Here is a 19684-nt window from a genome sequence, read left to right on the forward strand (position 1 = left end):
TTCTATTTTTATGTGATGAGCGTACTGTAATTTGTTTGCCTATAATTAGATGGGGATCAATTTCTCATTCCTCAATTACCTTGGTGTCACAACTAAAAAAACAGTTTGTGACTAATATTATTTTCTCTCAGAATTTTTCATGATAACTTATTTTGTGACCGAGTATTTTCATTTGTGGGACTGAATTTTCACGGTTGGATTTATTTAACTGATTTTTTTTGCAATTACAATTTGGCTACTTTTTTTCAACTGAACTTCAATGGTGGCAAAATTCAATGTTAAAAACTTCACATGAACGCCAATTGTACAGTTCCTTCCATATTATACTGCTTTGGCAAAGAATAGTTTGCAATAAAAATCTTTAGAACTGCAGGAAAAGAAATCAACAATCATGTGCAAAAATGCAATTCTTTATGATTTGAGTATACCATGGAGATTGAAAGATGAGATGAAATGACAAAAAGATAATCACGTCAAAGTATAATAAGATCCAATTAATTTATTACTACCTAACCCGGCGTAGGCTGAAACCAAACTCTAAGTTAAACCCTATGTTCTATTGACATGTCACAGTTTAATATGGACATTTCAACCTAAATTTATGCATTGGGTGCCAGAGAAAAGAGGCGTTGGCGCTCCTTGAACGGTAACTTCTCTGGAGCCGACATCTTCCGCATTTTGTCGTCGCGGCACCTGTGGATCAATAATGTTTTTAGAAAATGCATTACTTTTCTTTATGGGGAACATAAGACATAAGAACAGATCCTATGGGATTTTAAGTATCATGGTTCTCTGTTTTGCGGTATTTATATAAAAGGCATGACTGGAAGCAAACAGTAATTCATGTTTTTTTCTTTGTGTACTCACTCTGTAAACGCCACATCATTTTGATGCTGTCCACTTGAGATGTAGTCTACACCAAATAAATAAACAATAAAGTCAAATTCTGACTGAAAAACAAGAACACAAAGTGTTTCAAATCAATAATGTGGAAACAAAGTACCCCTGTTTTTACCTTTTGGAGTGGAAAGAGTTTTAGACTGCTCTTTAAAATTTCCATTTGCATTCCATGGTGGGTTTCTCAATTTCTACAAGAAAAAAAATGGCAATGTATTTTACTTTCTTATGAATTCGTAAAAACTTAAAATACAAGGCTATTTCCATATTTTCTTTAAGTTCGTCAACACAAAGCAGGAAATGAATGGTCTTCTGTTTCCAAATTAAAAACAGTTAACTGGAAAACTGGCCTCTTATTAAAGAGTTTAACACATATTTGGAAATAAAATCTGACTATTAGTTATCACATTGCCGTGATCAGGAATACGTTCTGAGGCTGCTCTGGGTTTTGTCTCATTTTTGCAGTGATTTACCGTATTTTCTCGCATATAAGCCGTATTTGTAACTCGTTTACTATTTGTTGGTTATTTTCTGTTTTGCAGTAAATAACCATTACTGGATGATTTACCAACTTCCTTATACAATTGACCCTAATAATGTGCTTTTGATTCATACAGTACCTCAGAAATACCATGTGCGATGATTTTTCTTAAAATTTCTCCTTCAAAGTAATACATTTCTACTCCCTATTAAAACCATAAACATGGAGGTGAAGATTGTAAATCAGGGGTCATCTTATACATGAGAAATTGTAAAATTCAGCCATTTTAAGGCGATTTTAGGGGTGCGACTTATACGGGGGGCTTATATGCAAGAAAATACAGTAGTTAAGGTTTACACAAACTATAGACTTACTTGTGCTCGTTTCTCTAACTCTTGTATTATAACCATCATGTCCAAGTCTTGTTCGTCGTCACCCTCATCCGCCTGTTGCTGAACCTCTCGCAGTTTCTGCTGAAACCGCCTCTCGACCTCATGCATTTTAATCTTTTCGTCACGTTCCCTGAAGTTTTCGGGCTCTGCCTTAGTGGCGTTCTGCTTCTCCTGGCTCAGTGGTTCTTGGAAAGAAACATGCTTTGTTGGGGTGATGCTAACTTGAGGTTTTGCCACAGTTTGCGGTGCTAGCCGTGAGGGTCCGGCACGGATAGGACATTTTGGATGGGAGTGTCCGTTTATTTGGAGAGCTTGACTTGACCTTGGTGCCACCAAATAAGAACCGTGTTGGAATGTAGTAAGAGGAGGATTGGTATGAGAAACCGCCGGCCTGGTAATGGGGACGTCAATGCGTATGGGTTGGATGGAAGGCATTGGCGTGAGCTGTTGTGAAAAGGGTGTCCGCCACACTCCAGCACGGGTTTCTCGTTCTTTGACTGGATCACGGAGGAGGATGTTTTGGGTGGAGAAGCTTGAGCGAATGGGAAGGTGCGAGTGATGGTTTTGCTTGGTTGTGATTGTCTGACTTTTGTCCAGTAAAAGGCCTACTGTGTCCATGGACAAGTTCTCCTGGGATAGAGCTTGACGCTAAAAAAAAAATAATAATAATTGTCTTTTTTCATGAACAAAGCATATTGCCACTTCTTCATATAAAATAGTGTCATACTGTTTCTCCCCTCAACTGTAAACTGCTTCCTTAGGAAATTAAGATGCACTTTTGTCTACAAATATGATCATCTATGGAACTAAATATGAAATTAAGAAAGTCTAGACCAGAGGAATCCCAATTGATTTAAAAAAATAATTACAACTTTGGTGAAAACTGCATATTTTTTAACCATTTCACCTAAACCAGCCACATAAAATGCGGAAAAAGTCACAAATGGAGAACTTTTCATTCGCCACAAGTTTAAAATGCAAACACTCACATGAACATATCTAAAGTAAATGTTTATTCTTACATAAGTTTTCTGGTTTTGGTGGAATTATTTTCACAAGCTGCAATTGGAAATGTTATGAAGTTTCATTGCATTATTTTCCCCAAAAATGAAATGAGGTGCACGGAATGTCCCGGCATTCATTTCAGATCATTAATAGGAGTGAAATGATAATTTACCATGAACGTCCTTTGGTTGACATAATTCTGTCCCGTCAAAGGCCTTAAAGACACCTGAAATATTTGCTGTGGCCGACTGCTGTTTTGTTGACTGGATGTAGATCTGTTGCTGTCCTGAGATTTCGGGGTTGGGAGTGTCAGGTATTCTCGGTGAAACGTCTAAGAACAACAAACAAATTGTATTATGCATATTGAATCATTAGCAAGGTAGAGTTGGTAACAAGTTTACCTCCTTCACAAGGTTGGAAAGTGACTTGTTTACTCGCAAGTCTCGGTTGGTGGACTCTTCTAATTCCTCTGGTGCAAAATCTGTCAGAATATGGAGGAACAATAGGCTAAATACTAAAAATATGAAGTGACACCCACAGAATGTTTCACATTCATCATAATGAATATCACTCACTGGCCACGTTAGGGTTGGAGCGATAAAACTGTCTCTTCTTCTGCATTGTTTCTACTTTGTTTTTCCCACTGATGCTCTGATCCTCGAGGGCATATAGAAGAATCTCTCGAGTGTTAACCCCTCCTTCAGGAAGAGAAAATTGGGATCAGAATTTTGCAACAATATGGTTTATGGAGATTGTGATTACCCGCAGTCCCAGAGCTGGCAGGATCGTCCAACAGAGCATCAAGACCGTGGTAGCTGGCTCCGAATTTAGCCACTTGCAAGGTCACAATCGAACCGGTTTGCATCATGATCGCTGCGGCCCTGAACCAGACAAAATTCCAAAATGTGGAAAAAGACCCTTGAAATTCTCAGATTCCAGGGTGACCAAGAAAATCTACCTTTCCTGACTAAGACCCAGCAAACTCTGACCGTCCACACTGAGCAGCTGGTCCCCTGCAGTCAGTAGACCATTCTGGAAAAAGTGGAAGCATTTTACAATAGGCCCTCCATGCCCTCACAGATGGAGATTTTCAGCTTTGTTAACATAAACCTTCTCAGCTGGTCCTCCCTTGACAATGGATTTGATGTAAATCCCAAGATTGTCTTGGCTTGCTCCCTGAGGCATACAGGAAGTGGTTGATGATTAGCTGAGTTTTTTTTACAGAGAAAGTTTTGGGATGAATTGTATGTCTAACGTCACTAATGCTAATCAAAACAGCTGTTCATCGAGATAGCGGCGAGAATAGTGTTTGGTCAGCGTTGCCACAGTTACCTTTGCAGCCACAATGCTAACCCCTATTCCACTGTTAAAAGGTTTCTTCACAGTAACCGTGACCGTTTCTGGCTTTCCTTTTTTGTCCTATTGATGAGAAACAAGTTTGAATTAACTGATAGACCACCAAGATGAACAAACTTAAACTAACAATGTTAGGTTATATTTCCCTACGTTATGTCTAAAAGAGGCATTATTTGGTCAGGCCATTGGCCTCACAGTTCTCAGATCAAAGATTTGGTCCCAGGCCGGTCCTCACTTTGTAGAGTTTGCATGGCCAGCGTGGGTTTTCTCCAGGTTTTCTCCCACATTCCAAAAACATGCAGGGTAGGCTGGTTAAGCACTCTAAATTGCCCCTAGGTATCGTGACTGTCGGCGAAAAGTCTTTCGGCGAATCTTCCGAGTACCCTAGGTATGAGTGTGAGCGTGATTGGTTGTCTGTGATCTTGTGCCCTGCGATTGGCTGGCCAGGGATTCAGGGTGTCCCCTGCCTAGTGTCCTTAGTTGGTTGGGATAGGCTCCAGCACCCCCCGCGACTTGTGAAAATAAGCAGTATAGAAAATGAATGATTTATTTGTGTCAATGAATTAAAATTTGAGTTGTGAGTGAATTTCCACTAGAGGGAAAAAAGTTTTAATGAACTACGAACGCCCACACTTTAACTGAATTCCCCTCAAATGTTACCAAATAGAGGATGAGTGGCGGATGCTACATAAATACTACATGCATACCGAGTTTGGAGTTCCTGGTTCAGTGAAAAATATGGTCCAATCGCTGTTTTGGTTTGGCCGGGAGGTTAAATTGCAGAGACCTGTGAAAGAAGCATCACAGACAATTCATGCTTCTATTTAGTACAATTTAATAATGTGAGTAGTCCCTTACCTCTTTGACGAATTGGCTCCAGAAACTCACGAAAGCCAGAAGGGATTCCTCTCACATTGTCGCAGGAGTATCCCCCATCTGGTAGCAGGAAAGGGAGATGAAGGTCTAGGTTCTCCTCTAGGTTGATGTTTCGGCCTTCCTGACAAATGGCTTTATCCACAGAAGACTGCGCAGCCGTGACCACGGTTTCAATCAAATCCTGTAGAGATGCAAGGAGCATTTGACACGTTACATCAACAAGATATAATACAGTGTTCCCCCGCTACTTCGCGCTTCAGTTAACGCGGACGCAGAGCTTCGCAGATTTTTTGGGGAAAAAAATAAAATTACAAATATTACATCGGTGGTCCCGGTCCCCATTAACCGCGATAAGCGAGGGAACACTGTATATAGGCTAACTTATTATTTATAATACAAACCGTTGGGATTTCAGGCTCATTGGGGGCGTAAAAGTATCCACACAACAAAGCACGAAGCTGCAGTGAATTCAACTTGAAACAAGTGTTCTGGATCTCAATTGCATCATTTATCGTGTACTTGTTCATGGTCAGGAGTGTTGTTGCCTGTAAAAAAATATATATTTACTTAAATTATAATGAATAAAATATATAAAATCTAAATCTAGTTTTCACCATATCCAGCATTATTGATCTCATGACTAATGAACCTATTAACTGCCATTGACAGCTCTAAAAGTTATTGTAATATTCCGTCAGTGACTCTATTTTAAATAAGCTTTTTTACTCAATTTTCCACAGCAAGAACATTGTGCTGAACAGGACTCCACTGTTAGAACTCTCACTCTCCACTTTGCAGTTTGGTAATAAACCTTTTTCCTATTAAATTGATCTCACTCTTTCTGCTCCTAAAGTTGTATTTCAGATCAATCAGTTTACATCCTATTTGCGTTGGAGCAAAGGCTGACCTGGATGAAATGTCCTAGGTGGCAGTCAGCAGCCAGCTCCAGCCCCTGTCTCTCTGCCCAAGCTTCAATGCCGGTCAATCTTTGGCGTAGAGCTGCCCCCCAGTAATGGGAACGCAAGCCTGGCGTACTAGTGTCCGGGCTCATGAGGTGGTTGAAGAGCCAGGTGCTGATGAAGTGAAATATCTGGGAGAAAAGCTGAATGGCAAGGGCAGGGTTGACCTGGTAGTGTCGTAAGAGTGACATGGTGTTCATCAAGGTATTCAAAACCCTCTCTGGAACCAGTGAAAGACAGAAAACAAACCGTTATGAACCTAAAAAGCTCAGTACAGTTGTTTTTCAGTATTTTATGAAGAGATCTAGAAATTGTGCAACTTCGAAACAAAACAACCCTCTTACCGATGCCAGTTGGAAGAGAACCATGTTGCTCAGGATCGATCAGAAATGTTGGCAAATTTTTGCATAGCTCAATCTGTACACACTGAATCAGGAGACTAGGGTGAAAAAAACACATGGAATTAACAGTTGAATTGATGGCTTGTATTGAAATCTTTCCGGAGAGACAAGAGTGCTGACCTGTAAGCCTTATGCACCAGGCAAGACAGGTCCAGCTGACTCTGCTGTGTAAGTCTGCTGAGGTCCTTGTCGTGTTTGAAGAAGTTTAGAAGCTCCGAAGTGTTGGCCATCCAGAAGGCCAGAGCTCCAGGGACATCCTGTTGCCTCTGTGAAACAAATAAAACCTGTTGTATTTGTACTATTCTTAACCTATCTGTCCAGAGATGGGATCACGTCACAAGTCCAAGTTTTAAACCTGAAGGCTCAAATAACACTTTTTGTTATTGGTCAAGTCAAATTACAGTTTATCGGTAATAGGTCGTGTATACCTGACTTAAACCATTCCCAAAACCAACGTCATGTCACAATTGTGGCCAGATCAATGACATTTTCTAGGTCTTGGACTTGTCTATGAACTTTGAGACAGTATTGAAATTTTTCTCGATGTCTACTGATTTCGGACAACTCTTGATCTGGTCTTGTTTATGGTTTTCACTGGTTTTGATGTAGACCAGCGGTCTCAAACTGGTCCTCAAAAGGATGCAGAGGCTGCAGGTTTTCATTCAAACCGAAAAAGCTGACACCTTTTGCAAGTGTAATCAGTTAATTGCAGTCAGGTGCTACTTGTTTAAGAAGATACCCCTAATTGGTTAAACTGTCGATACAGGATCGGTTGAAAAAAAGACTAGGACCCCCTTTTCGGATTTGGTCTGAGACCCCTGACCTAGACTGAGTTACAGTGATTTTTGGTTTTTGAGCATTTTAAATCCAAGTTGGTTATGAGCTTACATTCTCAAAGTCTTGATCTATACTTCAGTTCACTTATATCTGGTTTAAGCCTAGTCTACTGCTGGTCTTGTTTGTGATCTTGACTGCTTAAAACTTTTTTTAATCTCGATGTACTCACAGTATTTTTAGGGCCGATTGCTGGTCATGATTTGGGTCTTGACTTTCAAAAGTCTATTTATTTACATTGTCTCAGTGATTTTTGTTTTTGGGCAAGCCAAGATCTAGTCTTGGAATTGAGCAACAGTCACCAAACATGTTTTTTTCCCATTTTTTTTTAAATCACGTTTTAAGTCTTTAAAATGCTATCTCTAAAACTACGTTCCAAGCCACCCTGTGTGCCTCTAACACTGGGAGCACTCAAAAGGTGTGAAGAGTATAATCTTGGACTTGCTTGAATAATTTTGCCCATCGCAAACACCATTTTGTCCGCAATGGAAGACGTGCCGCCGATCACGGCGTCCGGACATTGCAGCGTAAAGCGGCCTGCGGCATAGAGTGCGTAAGCTGGCGAGAGCTTGAAGTGAATCGTGGAGCTGTTGGCGTAATTTACGACCGCTGTCAGGAAGGCTTCTTCAGCTGAAACATCACATGGGGGAATTAGAAGATGTGGAGAACCATGCCAACTATACCACTAAGACACATTGTACCGTGACGGGATGATTTGCCGAAAGCCGTTTCGGCGACGGACGTTTCGCTGGCGGACAGTTCACCAAATGTTTGTTTCGCCGAAACGGGATTCGCACGCTCTCGCCCCGCCCCCGAATCGTGTGTGTATATGTTTTTCAACCTCGGCACTAAGAGCAACACAATGAGAAACATCCCCACTTTTATTTGTTTCATAAAATAATAAATTAAACACTAATTCTTTCGGCGAAACGTCCGTTCGGCAAACTGTCCGTTCGGTGAACTGTATGTTCGGCAAACTGTCCATTTGGCGAACTGTCCGTCGGCGAAACGTCTTTCGGCGAATCGTCCGAGTACCCATTGTACTGAAAATCCTGGCTATACTCACAGTGATCACAGAGCTGAATTCCAAGTGGTAGACCAAACTGATCAAACAAATCATGCCGGGGACTGTCTGTGTGGTGAAATAATCATTTAACGAAGAAAAAGACACAATAACCTGGAGCCACAATCTTTGTTTAGACAGATGACCTACTTGTGTCCACCTGTACCTCTTCTTGTGTTTTCTTTCCCATGGACTGTTCTGCTTCAAGCTTGCTATTTGATGGGTTTTCACATGCCCTAGATATTAGTTGAAAGAAGAAGAAAAAGGTATTATCATGAAGAAGATTGGTATGATGATACTATTTTTCTTCTTTAAACCATTTTCATACCCTGTAGGCTTGTCAAAAGCTTTGTTTTTGTTCTTCTTTTCTTTTCTTGATAAAGTCCTCTTGAAGGTTTGAATTATGCCCACCTTTTCCTGGTCATGGCAGCTCTCCTTAATTGATCACATGGATGTTAACATTGATAAATATACTTTTAGTGTGTTCTTAAAGGGTACAGTATATGAATAATACTATACCTCCAGTGTTTCTTTGCTTTTCTTGAGCACAAACCTTCCTTCTCGGTTGTCCGTGTTCCAGTTTAACTGAACTACCAAAGGCCTCTCATCTTGGTCTAGTTTTCGTTCTTTTAGTACGTACAGAAAATATACCAGAATTTGTAGTTGCAGGAACTTGAAAGTTTAACTGTGACTCAATGTATTACCTTTATTGCCATGAATCTCAAAAAGAGAATAGCAAGTGCTCAGCATCTTCATATCGGGCCGGAATTTCTCAGCAAGAGCCTCAACCACCTCACTGGTCGTAGCGTTGCTGCAAAACCGCACACACTTGGTGGCGATATTTCCTCCACTGCAATCTTCTAAGTAGAAGCGCATCACACCCTGAAAAACCAGATTCTAACAACGGGGAGGGTCATTAGCACGTTTTTGGAGCGGATTGCACTGCCAGTTCCTCCCAGTCAAAATAGAGGACATCTAGCGCCGTCAATGGTACTGAAAGATCCGTATTCACAGCCACTAGTCCCAGTTGAATTAGATTAGATTAGATAACTTTAGGTATGTGGAAAGTATTGACAAGATATGTGTCGTAAGCAAAAGAACCAAAAGATTTGGATTAAAAACATTCATTGCCCAAAACAGTCTGTAGCATCTGAAATTGTTCAAAAAGTCTCACTCTTATGAAGAGTTAAAAGGTGGTCAATTAGACCAAAATAGCAATTAAACATGTCTGTTTATGAAATGAAGTTAGCCACTTGCATTCAAACAAAAAATAAATGAAAATCACGTCATCTTCCACATTTTCTATGATGAAAAATATTAGGGCTCCATAAAGAGAAAAGAAAACACCACTTTAGCATCTATTAGACCAATCTTAATAAGATGTGGCAACACACCCAAAATCTTATGATTGATTTAGTTAACATGAAATTAAGCTCCAAGTCATTAGGGACCTTGGTACATGAGGTCTAAACTGTCAAATGTAAAGTTAGGTAGTATAATTTCATGTTATTACTCACTGCGTCCGGTTGGCTTATTTCAAATAAGTCCAGTCTGTTGTTGTTCCACTGTCTGATGACGTGGGCTAGCTTTTCCTGTTCTTCTTCTGATGGCATTTTTCACAAATGAATGTTCCTTCAAGACTACTGTTGAAGTCGACAGAAATATTCCCTACTGTCCTAATCCTTCTCCTTGTGCTTTTTAACTCACTGCATCCCCTCAAGTGAGGTCATACCATAATTGCCTACTTCATCCCCTCTATGAAGCCCCTTTCCATGCCCCCTCTTCTCATTTAACGGGTCAGTGGAGCTTCGTTATGTGTGGGAAACTTTTTTCTGAACTTACATCCATCAGAGCTGTGTAATTTCTGTCCTTTCCTTTCCAATTGACAGTAAATCCCCAATGTTGATTGTTGTTTCAATCCCAAAACCGACTGTGTGCATCATGAGATTCTGTGATTGTCATTTTTCTTAGTCACCATCAGATCTATTTTTCAAATGGTCTGTGTGGAAATCCACTTCTCACGCATACTAGTCATCTTTGGCACAGCTGATGTGTAGAGGTTGTCCCATTCAGTCTATGTGTCGTATGTGGGGCAGCTTTTGTTGGCAGCCATCAGTCCTTTCTGGGTATACGGTCTGCAAGACAAAAGCTTGTGCACAAACCTGCATCAATTAAATATACAATGTATAAATAGACTTAACAATCGCTGGTATTGTTGTCTGGATGTTTGAAAGGCAAAAAAAAAAAGAAATGCTCTAGAAGGATGGGCTTAGTATCACAGTTCATTTATTGACATCTCGAGAATGGGTAAATTCAAAATAAGGACAAAGTAAGAAAAGAGGATGTCAAACATGGGTGTATTAGAATGTATTTGGTTCTAATGAGTTGTGGCTGTACATGCCATGGGAACCCTGAATTCAAGTCCACATGCTGATGAAGGATCTGTAACTGTGCTATTTTTATTTTATTTTTTTTATCCTTGGAACGTTCAAACAGAAGGAAGAAGAGATCGTGTGACTCCCACCGCTCAAATCAACAAGACGGTTCCTTCCTTGGACTGTTTTAGTTTTCTACAAGGAAACAAAAATGTATGAGAGGACATTCTAGGCATATTGAAACACACTTCACATTGGAGGAAGAGGGAATATATCCAATATCTGAACCTATTTTCTAAAGTGACACAAGCACATTTGATTCCATCAGTCGTAGTACAGTGTTCCCTCGCTACTTCGCGCTTCAGCTATCGCGGACTCAGAGCTTCGCGGATTTTTTTCAGGAAAAATAAAAATACAAATTTTAAAGATATTAAGTTAAAATTATAAATTACATCATTTTACAAGAGGTAGAAACGGAATATTCAATAAGAATTAGTAATTGCATCGAAAAAAAAGGCCAAATAAAAGGTCAATAATATGGTGAGAGTTCAGGAATTGCATGTACTTCGACTGACCAGTGAGGCAGACACATTCCACAGGGCACCCGAACTGCTGGAAAACTCAATGAAAAATCTTATCTATTGTTATTTTGTTCAGACTTTTAAGGTATTAGTGCGTTGGTGATTGATTATAAAATATGCATATAAGTTAATTACAACATTTTGGATAAGGTGATTAATCCGAAATTGCCAGCAGAGGGAAGCAAAATACCATTCATTTTCTCATACTGAATAATGAGGGGAGTCATAAATCTCATGGGCCATGTCATATTTATGATTTATCTCTGAGGGCAATGCCATTGGTAATCAACAATTAATCAATTATCAAATGTATTAAAAATTATTTTGATAGTCGAATAATTTTGCAGCATAATTAATCAGAGAATAGTCCAATCATCTTTTTTGAGCTTCTTAACAGAAAATATCATCATCATCATCATTTTTTTCAGTTTTATCCGTTTTTTAAATTTATTTATTAAATATGAGGGGAAAATATAAACATTTTTAAAAAAAGACAAAGAAATCCATATTGTACATATTTCAATTATTCTTAATTTGTTGTTACATTCTTTTAAATTTTGAAGAATGAACAACATTAAATATTTAGATTTTTGTAGTCATTAATCTGTCGTCTGATTATATTCAACATTTATGTAGAACATTAATCCCCATACCGTCTTTGATCCTCTATTTCGCTGATGGTGTCAGGTATCACAACTCCCGTCGTCTCGGGCAGCAATGTTAACAAACTGCAGTTAACAACTGTCAGAAGCCCTTAAACAAAACAAGAACAAAGGATTTCAAGTACATTCTCATTCATGGCATGGTACCTAACTTGGATGTGGTGTCAAATGGTACAACGTTTTCAGTACCATAGACGCAAAAGGGAAGCTCGTGCCAGATGCCTTTAAGCCAGTGGACCAGGAAAGGAGACATCATGACTGCAGCCTCAAGGGCTGATGAACAAACGCTCAGGCCCAGATTTCTAGGCAAAAAGATTTCATTTATTGATATCCATAACAGAGTCATCGCAAAATGGTATTTATGGTTTTTGCGGGTGACATTTAGCTTAAAAGAAGTGGTAAGTGTGTGGGCCTCAAAGTGGGTTCAAATCCAGGTCGGTGCACCTGTGTGGAGTTTGCATGTTCTGCGTGGGTTTTCTCCGGGTACTCTGGTTTTCAGCCACATTACAAAGACATGATAGACAAAGGCAGGGTAGGCTGACTGGACACTCTAAAATGCCCCTACGTATGAGTGTGACGGTGAATGTTTGTTTGGCTTCTTTTGCCCCGCGATTGGCTGCCCGGCCTGCGACCCAAAGTCAGCTCGAATAGGCCCCAGCACCCCCTGCGCCCTTAGTGAGTTTAAAGCAGTTCAGAAAATGAGATAAGATGAGAATCAAGATTAATGGCAGTTCACTCATTCCGTCACTGACAACGATATTTTAACGATTGGTTCATTTCTATGGGAAAAATATGTGATCGGTGCATCCCTAGTTAGAACACTAGGTTTTTGATCTGATATCTTAGTTTCAGCGTGGTGATATGCCAAAAATTTGGAGTGGTCAATGTAAAAACGTTTCATTTTCATACCTTAGGGAGGTGGGATAGAGCTCCGCGTTCGCAAAAAAGAGCGTCACTAGCATCACAGCAAAAGCCAGGTTACCGATATTCTTTGAAATTTTTTTCACCACGGTATAATCTGTCAAGAAGGTTCGGTTACAGCAAAGCAGGTTATGTAACTTGAGTGTGCTGGGGGTTGCCAATAACTTACCTGCGAAAATAAAGTGTGCGGCGAAGTTAAAGATGGTCACAATTAAACTGGTCCCAGCTAACAAGTAGCGGCGGCCCACTCTGTCGACCAGCAGGTACATAATAATACCCACAGGGAGGAGGACTGCCGAAGCCACTAAGAATTCAAAAAAGTGGTGTTCGGGCACTGTCAGCCACAAAACCAGGCCATGGAACACAACACCGTTTGAAAACCTGAAGAGGGCAAATATGGCAAAACTTGACTGTTAGACATGATCGAAGACAACACAAAGAGGATAATCAAAATAACTTGCCAAATACAAATTAAGATGACCGTGTGCCGTCTGATGAAGGGTGTCTTGAACAAGTCCAGAAATGATAAGCGATGGCCTTCACTCCTGTTCTGCAGGTGAATAACCTGCTGCAAATTAAAAAAAAACTGTATTTGGATCATAGTTCTTGCAATAAATGACCGATGATACAATCGGTTACCAATAAAGTAAAAGGCCAAATAGCCTAATTCAGTTGAATTTTCAGGTTTTGTTGGAGAGCCTACAATTTTAAGTTCCTTCACTTTCCAGACTATTTATCTTCACAACAGGGGTACTCGAGGCTATCCCAGCCAGGTAAATACGCCTCAGGCAGGGGACAGCCTTAAGTGGTGGCGAGAGAATTTCAGGGCACAAGGAGATTGACAACCATAACGCACATACAGTAATCCCTCAATTATCGCGCCTTAACTTCATCACATTTTTTTCTGGGGGAATTTTTTTTTCTTAATAAAATTTTCTTTTGTAAGTTGATAAAAATGTGAAAATCCACGTTGAAATTTGCAAGAGGAAGCCACTCCCCTACACTTGCTACTAGGACTAAGCACTTAAGTAAAAAAAATAAATATATATTTCTATTATATATATATATATATATATATATATATATATATATATATATATATATATATATATATATATATATATATATATATATATATATATATATATATATATATATATATATATATATATATATATATATATATATATATATATATATATATATATATATATATATATATATATGCATGCATGCATGCATGCATACATACATACATACATACATACATACATACACACACACACACACACATACATACATACATACATACATACATACATACATACATACACACACACACACACACATACATACATACATACATACATACATACACACACATACACTCATACACACATACACATACATATATACTTGTGGTCAAAAGTTTATATACATGTGTGAAGAACATAATGTCATGGCTCTCTTGAGTTTCCAGTTATTTCTGCAACTCTGATTTTGTTCTGATATACAATTAAATGGACTATGGCTTGTGGCTCAGCGAAGTCAACTCCATAGAATTCAGTAAGGACCCCCCCCCCCCCCCCCCTCACACACACACACACACACACAAACCCACCCGAGATAGGGGCTCTTGAAATTAGGATGACTTAAAAGAAGATATATATTTTTACAATGTATACGTACTTCTATATACCCGTCTTTGGACGTGATATGAACCCCTGGTTACCTTTTTCAAGTTTTGTGGAAATGATCTCCCATTTTCTTTGGCAACTTTTGCCATGATCTTCAAGGCCTCCATGTTCTTCCTTTGAGCCAAGAGCCAACATGGCGACTCAGGAATCAACCTGGACAATGAATCTTCAATAGATGCCTTCAATGTGACCATGATTATAATACGTATAGCCAATCTACTTACCAGTAAAAAGGGATAAAGAGGAACCAGGGTAGTGTCAGGATGATTTGCAGAGTCCTCCAAGAGGATACTAAGTACGCCAAGCCAGGCAGCATTACCATGCCAATGACGAAAAATGAAGTGGTCATCATGGCCACATATTTTCGGTTTTCTGGTGTAAAAAACTCTACCACTGCATTTTGAAGACATATGAAATAGTTTGACAGAGATTAGTTGAAGCCAAACCAACTTTTGACCTCAAGAGGGGTACACACAACGAGTATTTCTCCTCACTTGAAATCAAATGCTCAATTCAGACGTCTCTGAAAGATTGTACTTTTTTTACAAAAACAAAATCGTGCTGTAGACTTAAAATGACTGAATGTAAGTAAATTGTAAGACATTTATTTTCGTTTTGATTACATGTAATTTTATTAAAGCTGTTTATGTAAATTGTAAGGCATTTATTTCCGTTTTGATTAGATGTCATTTCATTAAAGCGGTTTATGTAAATTTTATATTCACAAAGCTAGAAAAAATATTAAAACACAATCATCATTCAATCATCTTCCATGGTCTTAATTCTCACCAGGGTCTTCGTACTTTTGCGAGAACCTATCACAGCTAACTATATTCAGTAGGCGGGATACACCCTAATTTGGTTTCCAGCCAATCACAGGGCAGAAGGAGACGTTTTGTAAGAACACTCATACCGTGACACTCTAAATGGCCCCTAGGTATGTGTGTGGGTGTGAACTGTTGTTTGTCTCCTTGTGCTCTGCGATTGGCTGGACACCGATTCAGGGTGTCGTCCGCTCCTGGCCTGAAGTCAGCTGGGATAGGCTCCAGCACCCCTCCAAGACCTTAATGAGGATAAAATGTGGCCTATCCTTGTGATTACCCATTGATTTCACCTGTTGTTTTGCCCTTGGTGTCTCTAATTATTTGTGTCAGCCAGCTGAATGAGATTGTCTCCTCAACTCCTGTCTGTCTAGTTACACCGATTGCCACAGTGGGTGATGGTCTTTGTCACAACCGACCCAGTGCCGACAGTTTAACCAATGAGCTGTCTTGTAAAATAAGTAGCATCTGACTGCAATCAACTGATTACACTTGCAAAAAGAAACCTCTTGTTTGGTTTCAATGAAAACCTTCACCCACTGTGGCCCTTTGAGGACCGGGATTTGATGCCCCTGATTTAAACCCTTAATCTTTTTCAGGCCTGGTGGATTCATCTGTTTGTGTATGCCAGCCAGTTGAGTCCTCGTCGTGTGTCTCTTGTTGTCCCCTAAGTTTTGGTTTTGTTAATTATGTTGATACGTTGTCACTCTGGTTTTTGTATGAAGGTTTGTTGTTAGTGAACATATCATGTCATCTAATTTTCTGATCCCGCTTTATCCTCACTAGGGTTGCGGGGGGTGCTTGAGCCTAATTCATGAGTGCACCACATTCCCATGTGTCTGTGAACATGCACACTCCACTCAGGCGGACCGACCTGGATTTGAATCCAGGACCCCCACTGCGTGGCCGACATTCTAACCACTCTGCCGCCAGGCCACCATTGTATTTTTATATTAATATTATTTATTAATCGGGCCGCCACTCGAACCTTAACATAAATGAATGAATTGGCTGCTATTAAGGGCGATAGACATACAAATGGATTGGACATCTAGCAACGTCTATGGAACTGAGACATGATGGCATTGAATGTTTTAAAAACGGTTGGTTGTGTGTACCCTTCTTAAGGAATAAAATCACTTGTTATTAATAAGTACTATCAAAGCATTCAATTCAATTCAATTCAACATACAGAGACTATAGCATGAGGTCCAAGCTCCCTTTTCCAAAAATCCTTGAAGGAAACGAAACATCAGCACCAGTGGATACCACGGTGACAGCACGATGCCCACGCCAACGACACCGAGAAAAAACATGAAGCCGATAAAACACGGCTTCCTGCCAAATCTGTGAGGAGGAAATTTCATTTCTGTTTGTGTTACCCTATCTACTGTTTTCCGAAAAGAAAATTCTGGTCGGTAGGCAAACCTGTCTGGCATGTAACCAGTGATGATTGAGCTGATGATGAGTCCGGACACCAGCATGATTTGATTGAGACCAGCCATCCATGACATACCGCAAACCAGAGAAAACTGTGAGGGAAAAGATTTGTTTTTAATGGATAATGCATAAAATAATAAACTTGTAAAATATTTTTACTTTGTGCATTGAGGTATAACCCTTTAGGGCAGTGTTTTCCAAGCTTTTTTTAAGTTGTGGTAAACTTTTTGCAATGAAAAAATCTTAAGGGACCACCATGTTAAAATCTTTTGATTTAAAACGATGTCTCCTATATTAACAATAGTCAAGTTTTATCGGCAGGGATCGCAGTAACCTCCACAACTATTCCAAAATCGAATTTTTCACATTGACCTAATGTCACAAAAGTTGATGTCTGCGGACCCTGAACAACTTGCTGTTTGAGTCCTCCAAACATAGGTAATGTAATGTTTTGAGTTGCATGATTTTATGACTTTTCTCCAAATATTCCTTAAATCTCCTAATATTGTGCAAAAATGTTGACAAAAGTTGATGCCCTAGAAACCAAACAACTTCTGGTTCATGGTAGAGAAGAAAAAGCAACAAAAGGAGTCACATTTTGAGTCCAGTAATAGTATAATCCACAGTGGCGGTCTGTGCATTTCGTAGCGCCTTCAATGGTGCTCGGACGGGGTGATTTTCCCGGGAAAAGACAGCGATGAACGTCAATGGCATAACGGCAAACATTGCCCGAAAATGGGGTAAAATCCAGCCGAAAACAGCATTTATTAAATAAAAATATTGGAGCTTTTTAGAGATCAGAACCGGGCCCGGAGTATCATTTCCTCAGGAAAAAGACGGCGATGAACGCGTTGATACGTCCATATACGTCCATACGCGGAAATTGCACTAAAATGGGGTAAAATCCACTTTCTAGCAGCATTTAGTGATGAAATACAAACACTGGAGCTTTTCAGATATCAGAACTTGGCCCACAATTGAAATATTATTTAGGAATATAGCCATATTTTATTCACCAAAAATCCTTTTTAACTGTACACAATATCCATCCTCCTTTCTTTCTTCCTTCTTTTATATCGCCATCGATATTTCTGTCATAATCCGTCTTGAAAATGGCTTTAAATCAACACAACAATATATTTGCTTGTGTAGCTCGCTCAGATACAGTTTGGTAGCTTTGGCCCGCCAACTTCATCATATTTTGATTTTAACCTTGTAATAATAAAGTTTTACTCTCGTTATAGTAATTTTTCTCTTTAATGGGGACTTTTTAATGTTATTGACATGTTCAAAAATGTGATCTCCACATAGGTGGACATCAGGTCTTCATGAGCTTTTTTAATATCACAAATAGTCATTTAGCCACTAAAAGTTTAAGATCTAATTCTCCATTCAACGAGGGGCAGCATTCAAAATTTGTATATTAACGTATTCTATTGTAATATCTATCTGACATGAGAGCCTTTAAAAAATTGGATTGGACATCTGTAACTCTAAAGGCAGCCAATCAGTTATCAGATAAGGAACTAGGTTTGTCTTTATGCTTTGTATTTATGTATATATTTATAAATATTCATTCATTTTCTCAACTGCCTATCCTCACAAGGGTGGGGGTGGGGGTCTATTCCAAATGGCTTCGGGTACATGGTGGAGGACAACACCCTGACTCGGTGGCCAGCCAATCGCAGGGCACGAGGAGCTGGACAACCATTGATGCTCACACTCATACCAAGCGACAATTTAGAGTGTCCAATCACCTTACCAAGCATGTTTTTTGGAATGTGGGAGGAAAATGGAATAGCCGGAGAAAAAATGGCTGCAATTGCCCAAAAAATAAACACAAAAAGTCCAATCCCTTTAAGGCGGGAGTCAAACGCCTAAATGTATACATTATATTTATAGAAGTGTTGTTGTAACCCATTAAAAAAATAATATGTATTGTCATTATTGGGTGATATTGGCGATTTGGAAAGAAAGATGTGTGAGTCCTCTTGGGGTCAATGGCATCTTAATACACCAGCTATGTATAGTTTTACAGAACATGTGCTGTGGTAGTTAGCAATGAGATTATATAAAATAGAAATCATAATTAAAATTGAATGAATAAATAGATATTGTATTCGTGATTCAGTCGAATCATCTTGGAAAGAAACTAAGCTCTCGGATGAATGTTTGAGAACAAGCTTTGTGTACAAATATCGAACTTTGAAAAACAAAAATGTTCTTTGTTTGATTTGATGTCATAAAAATCGGGTGAATAGAGAAGTACCTCCGTTACAATGGTGGAATATCTTGAATCGAATTCCCAGTCGCCATTACAAGGTACCACCTGAGTCCCGTCGAAGAACCATGGGTGGTCCAAATCCTCGCAAGTCCTCCGACTCAGATTCCACTCGAACCTCTCGCATCGGTGAAAATATCCCCCCGAACGGGGAACGGTGTGTTCCATCAATTGGGCATGCGTCCAGACGCACTGATTGAAAAGGCGTTTGGCCTCCGGGTCCACGCACCAATGATCCGGAGTTTTACTGAGGAAAATCGGACTGGCCAGGGCAAAAGAGAGGAGAATTATCGATAGTGAACAGAGCAAAACCAGTCGCTTCTGAAATTGCCCAAAGTCTCCAATTTGTACGAGGATTTCGCAGAAGTCTGCCATCGCCTTTTTTTTGCCTTTTGCAGCTGCGGCTGCTGATTCCACTTTTTTTGGTGACAACTTTGTATGTTGTTTTCCGGTTACTTCGGCAATCCCTCGAGATGTATGTATATAGCGTTTATTGAAGAAAGTAACTGCGTCAATCCTAACTGGCACCTATGTAAACGCCTTTTTTTCGTATTGAATACTTTGCCATAAACATAAAAGGAATTATATAAGAACAGTTGATAGGTTGTGTAACCCTATCAACAAAGCATTTTCAGTTAAAAA

At 39.5% G+C, this 19684-nt stretch overlaps 2 protein-coding genes across 5 annotated transcripts; both read right to left on the minus strand.

The window, feature by feature from the left end:
• Window positions 1–260: 260 nt before the first annotated feature.
• On the minus strand, window positions 261–9155 carry afdnb (afadin, adherens junction formation factor b). Of its 2 annotated transcripts, none has more exons than XM_077731737.1 (23): window positions 8969–9155; window positions 8784–8890; window positions 8593–8699; window positions 8415–8500; window positions 8268–8333; window positions 7647–7831; window positions 6488–6633; window positions 6311–6405; window positions 5915–6186; window positions 5409–5552; window positions 4990–5188; window positions 4839–4918; window positions 4108–4194; window positions 3886–3951; window positions 3734–3807; window positions 3538–3656; window positions 3351–3470; window positions 3177–3256; window positions 2948–3106; window positions 1753–2418; window positions 1016–1088; window positions 868–913; window positions 261–693 (listed from the first exon to the last, which is right to left on the minus strand). In XM_077731737.1, exons 1-23 carry the CDS (start codon window positions 9138–9140, stop codon window positions 600–602), a joined length of 3243 nt encoding a protein of 1080 aa, XP_077587863.1. In that variant the 5' UTR covers window positions 9141–9155; the 3' UTR covers window positions 261–599. The 2 variants fall into 2 exon arrangements, with proteins under 2 accessions (XP_077587863.1, XP_077587862.1); XM_077731736.1 differs by having other exon boundaries at window positions 3351–3473.
• Window positions 9156–10533: 1378 nt separating this feature from the next.
• On the minus strand, window positions 10534–19624 carry slc22a3 (solute carrier family 22 member 3). 3 transcript variants are annotated; one of them, XM_077731903.1, is made up of 11 exons: window positions 19031–19624; window positions 16750–16853; window positions 16514–16668; window positions 14725–14893; window positions 14536–14653; window positions 13265–13368; window positions 12973–13184; window positions 12792–12900; window positions 12072–12184; window positions 11874–11973; window positions 10534–10834 (listed from the first exon to the last, which is right to left on the minus strand). In XM_077731903.1, the coding sequence occupies exons 1-11, from the start codon at window positions 19415–19417 to the stop codon at window positions 10792–10794; spliced, it is 1614 nt and encodes a 537-aa protein (XP_077588029.1). In that variant the 5' UTR covers window positions 19418–19624; the 3' UTR covers window positions 10534–10791. The 3 variants fall into 3 exon arrangements, with proteins under 3 accessions (XP_077588029.1, XP_077588028.1, XP_077588030.1); XM_077731902.1 differs by having other exon boundaries at window positions 13265–13371; window positions 19031–19618; XM_077731904.1 differs by lacking the exons at window positions 12072–12184; window positions 12792–12900 and having other exon boundaries at window positions 13265–13371; window positions 19031–19623.
• Window positions 19625–19684: the final 60 nt, after the last annotated feature.

Source organism: Stigmatopora nigra, chromosome 13 (genome assembly GCF_051989575.1).
Source record: "Stigmatopora nigra isolate UIUO_SnigA chromosome 13, RoL_Snig_1.1, whole genome shotgun sequence".
Lineage (NCBI taxonomy): Eukaryota > Metazoa > Chordata > Actinopteri > Syngnathiformes > Syngnathidae > Stigmatopora > Stigmatopora nigra.

What these genes read in the sequence shown, in the direction of transcription:
- afdnb (XM_077731736.1), bottom strand. Translation starts at nt 9,140, where the DNA reads ATGCGCTTCTACTTAGAAGATTGCAGTGGAGGAAATATCGCCACCAAG. An exon ending in CGATGGGCAAAATTATTCAA is followed by an intron (nt 6,634 to 7,646) that starts GCAAGTCCAAGA and finishes TTTGTTTCACAG; the next exon opens with AGGCAACAGGATGTCCCTGG. An exon ending in AACCAGGAACTCCAAACTCG is followed by an intron (nt 4,195 to 4,838) that starts GTATGCATGTAG and finishes TCTCATCAATAG; the next exon opens with GACAAAAAAGGAAAGCCAGA.
- slc22a3 (XM_077731902.1), bottom strand. Translation starts at nt 19,417, where the DNA reads ATGGCAGACTTCTGCGAAATCCTCGTACAAATTGGAGACTTTGGGCAA. An exon ending in GACCTCATGCTATAGTCTCT is followed by an intron (nt 14,894 to 16,513) that starts GTATGTTGAATT and finishes TTCAAAATGCAG; the next exon opens with TGGTAGAGTTTTTTACACCA. An exon ending in GAAATAGAGGATCAAAGACG is followed by an intron (nt 10,835 to 11,873) that starts GTATGGGGATTA and finishes GTTTCCTTGTAG; the next exon opens with AAAACTAAAACAGTCCAAGG.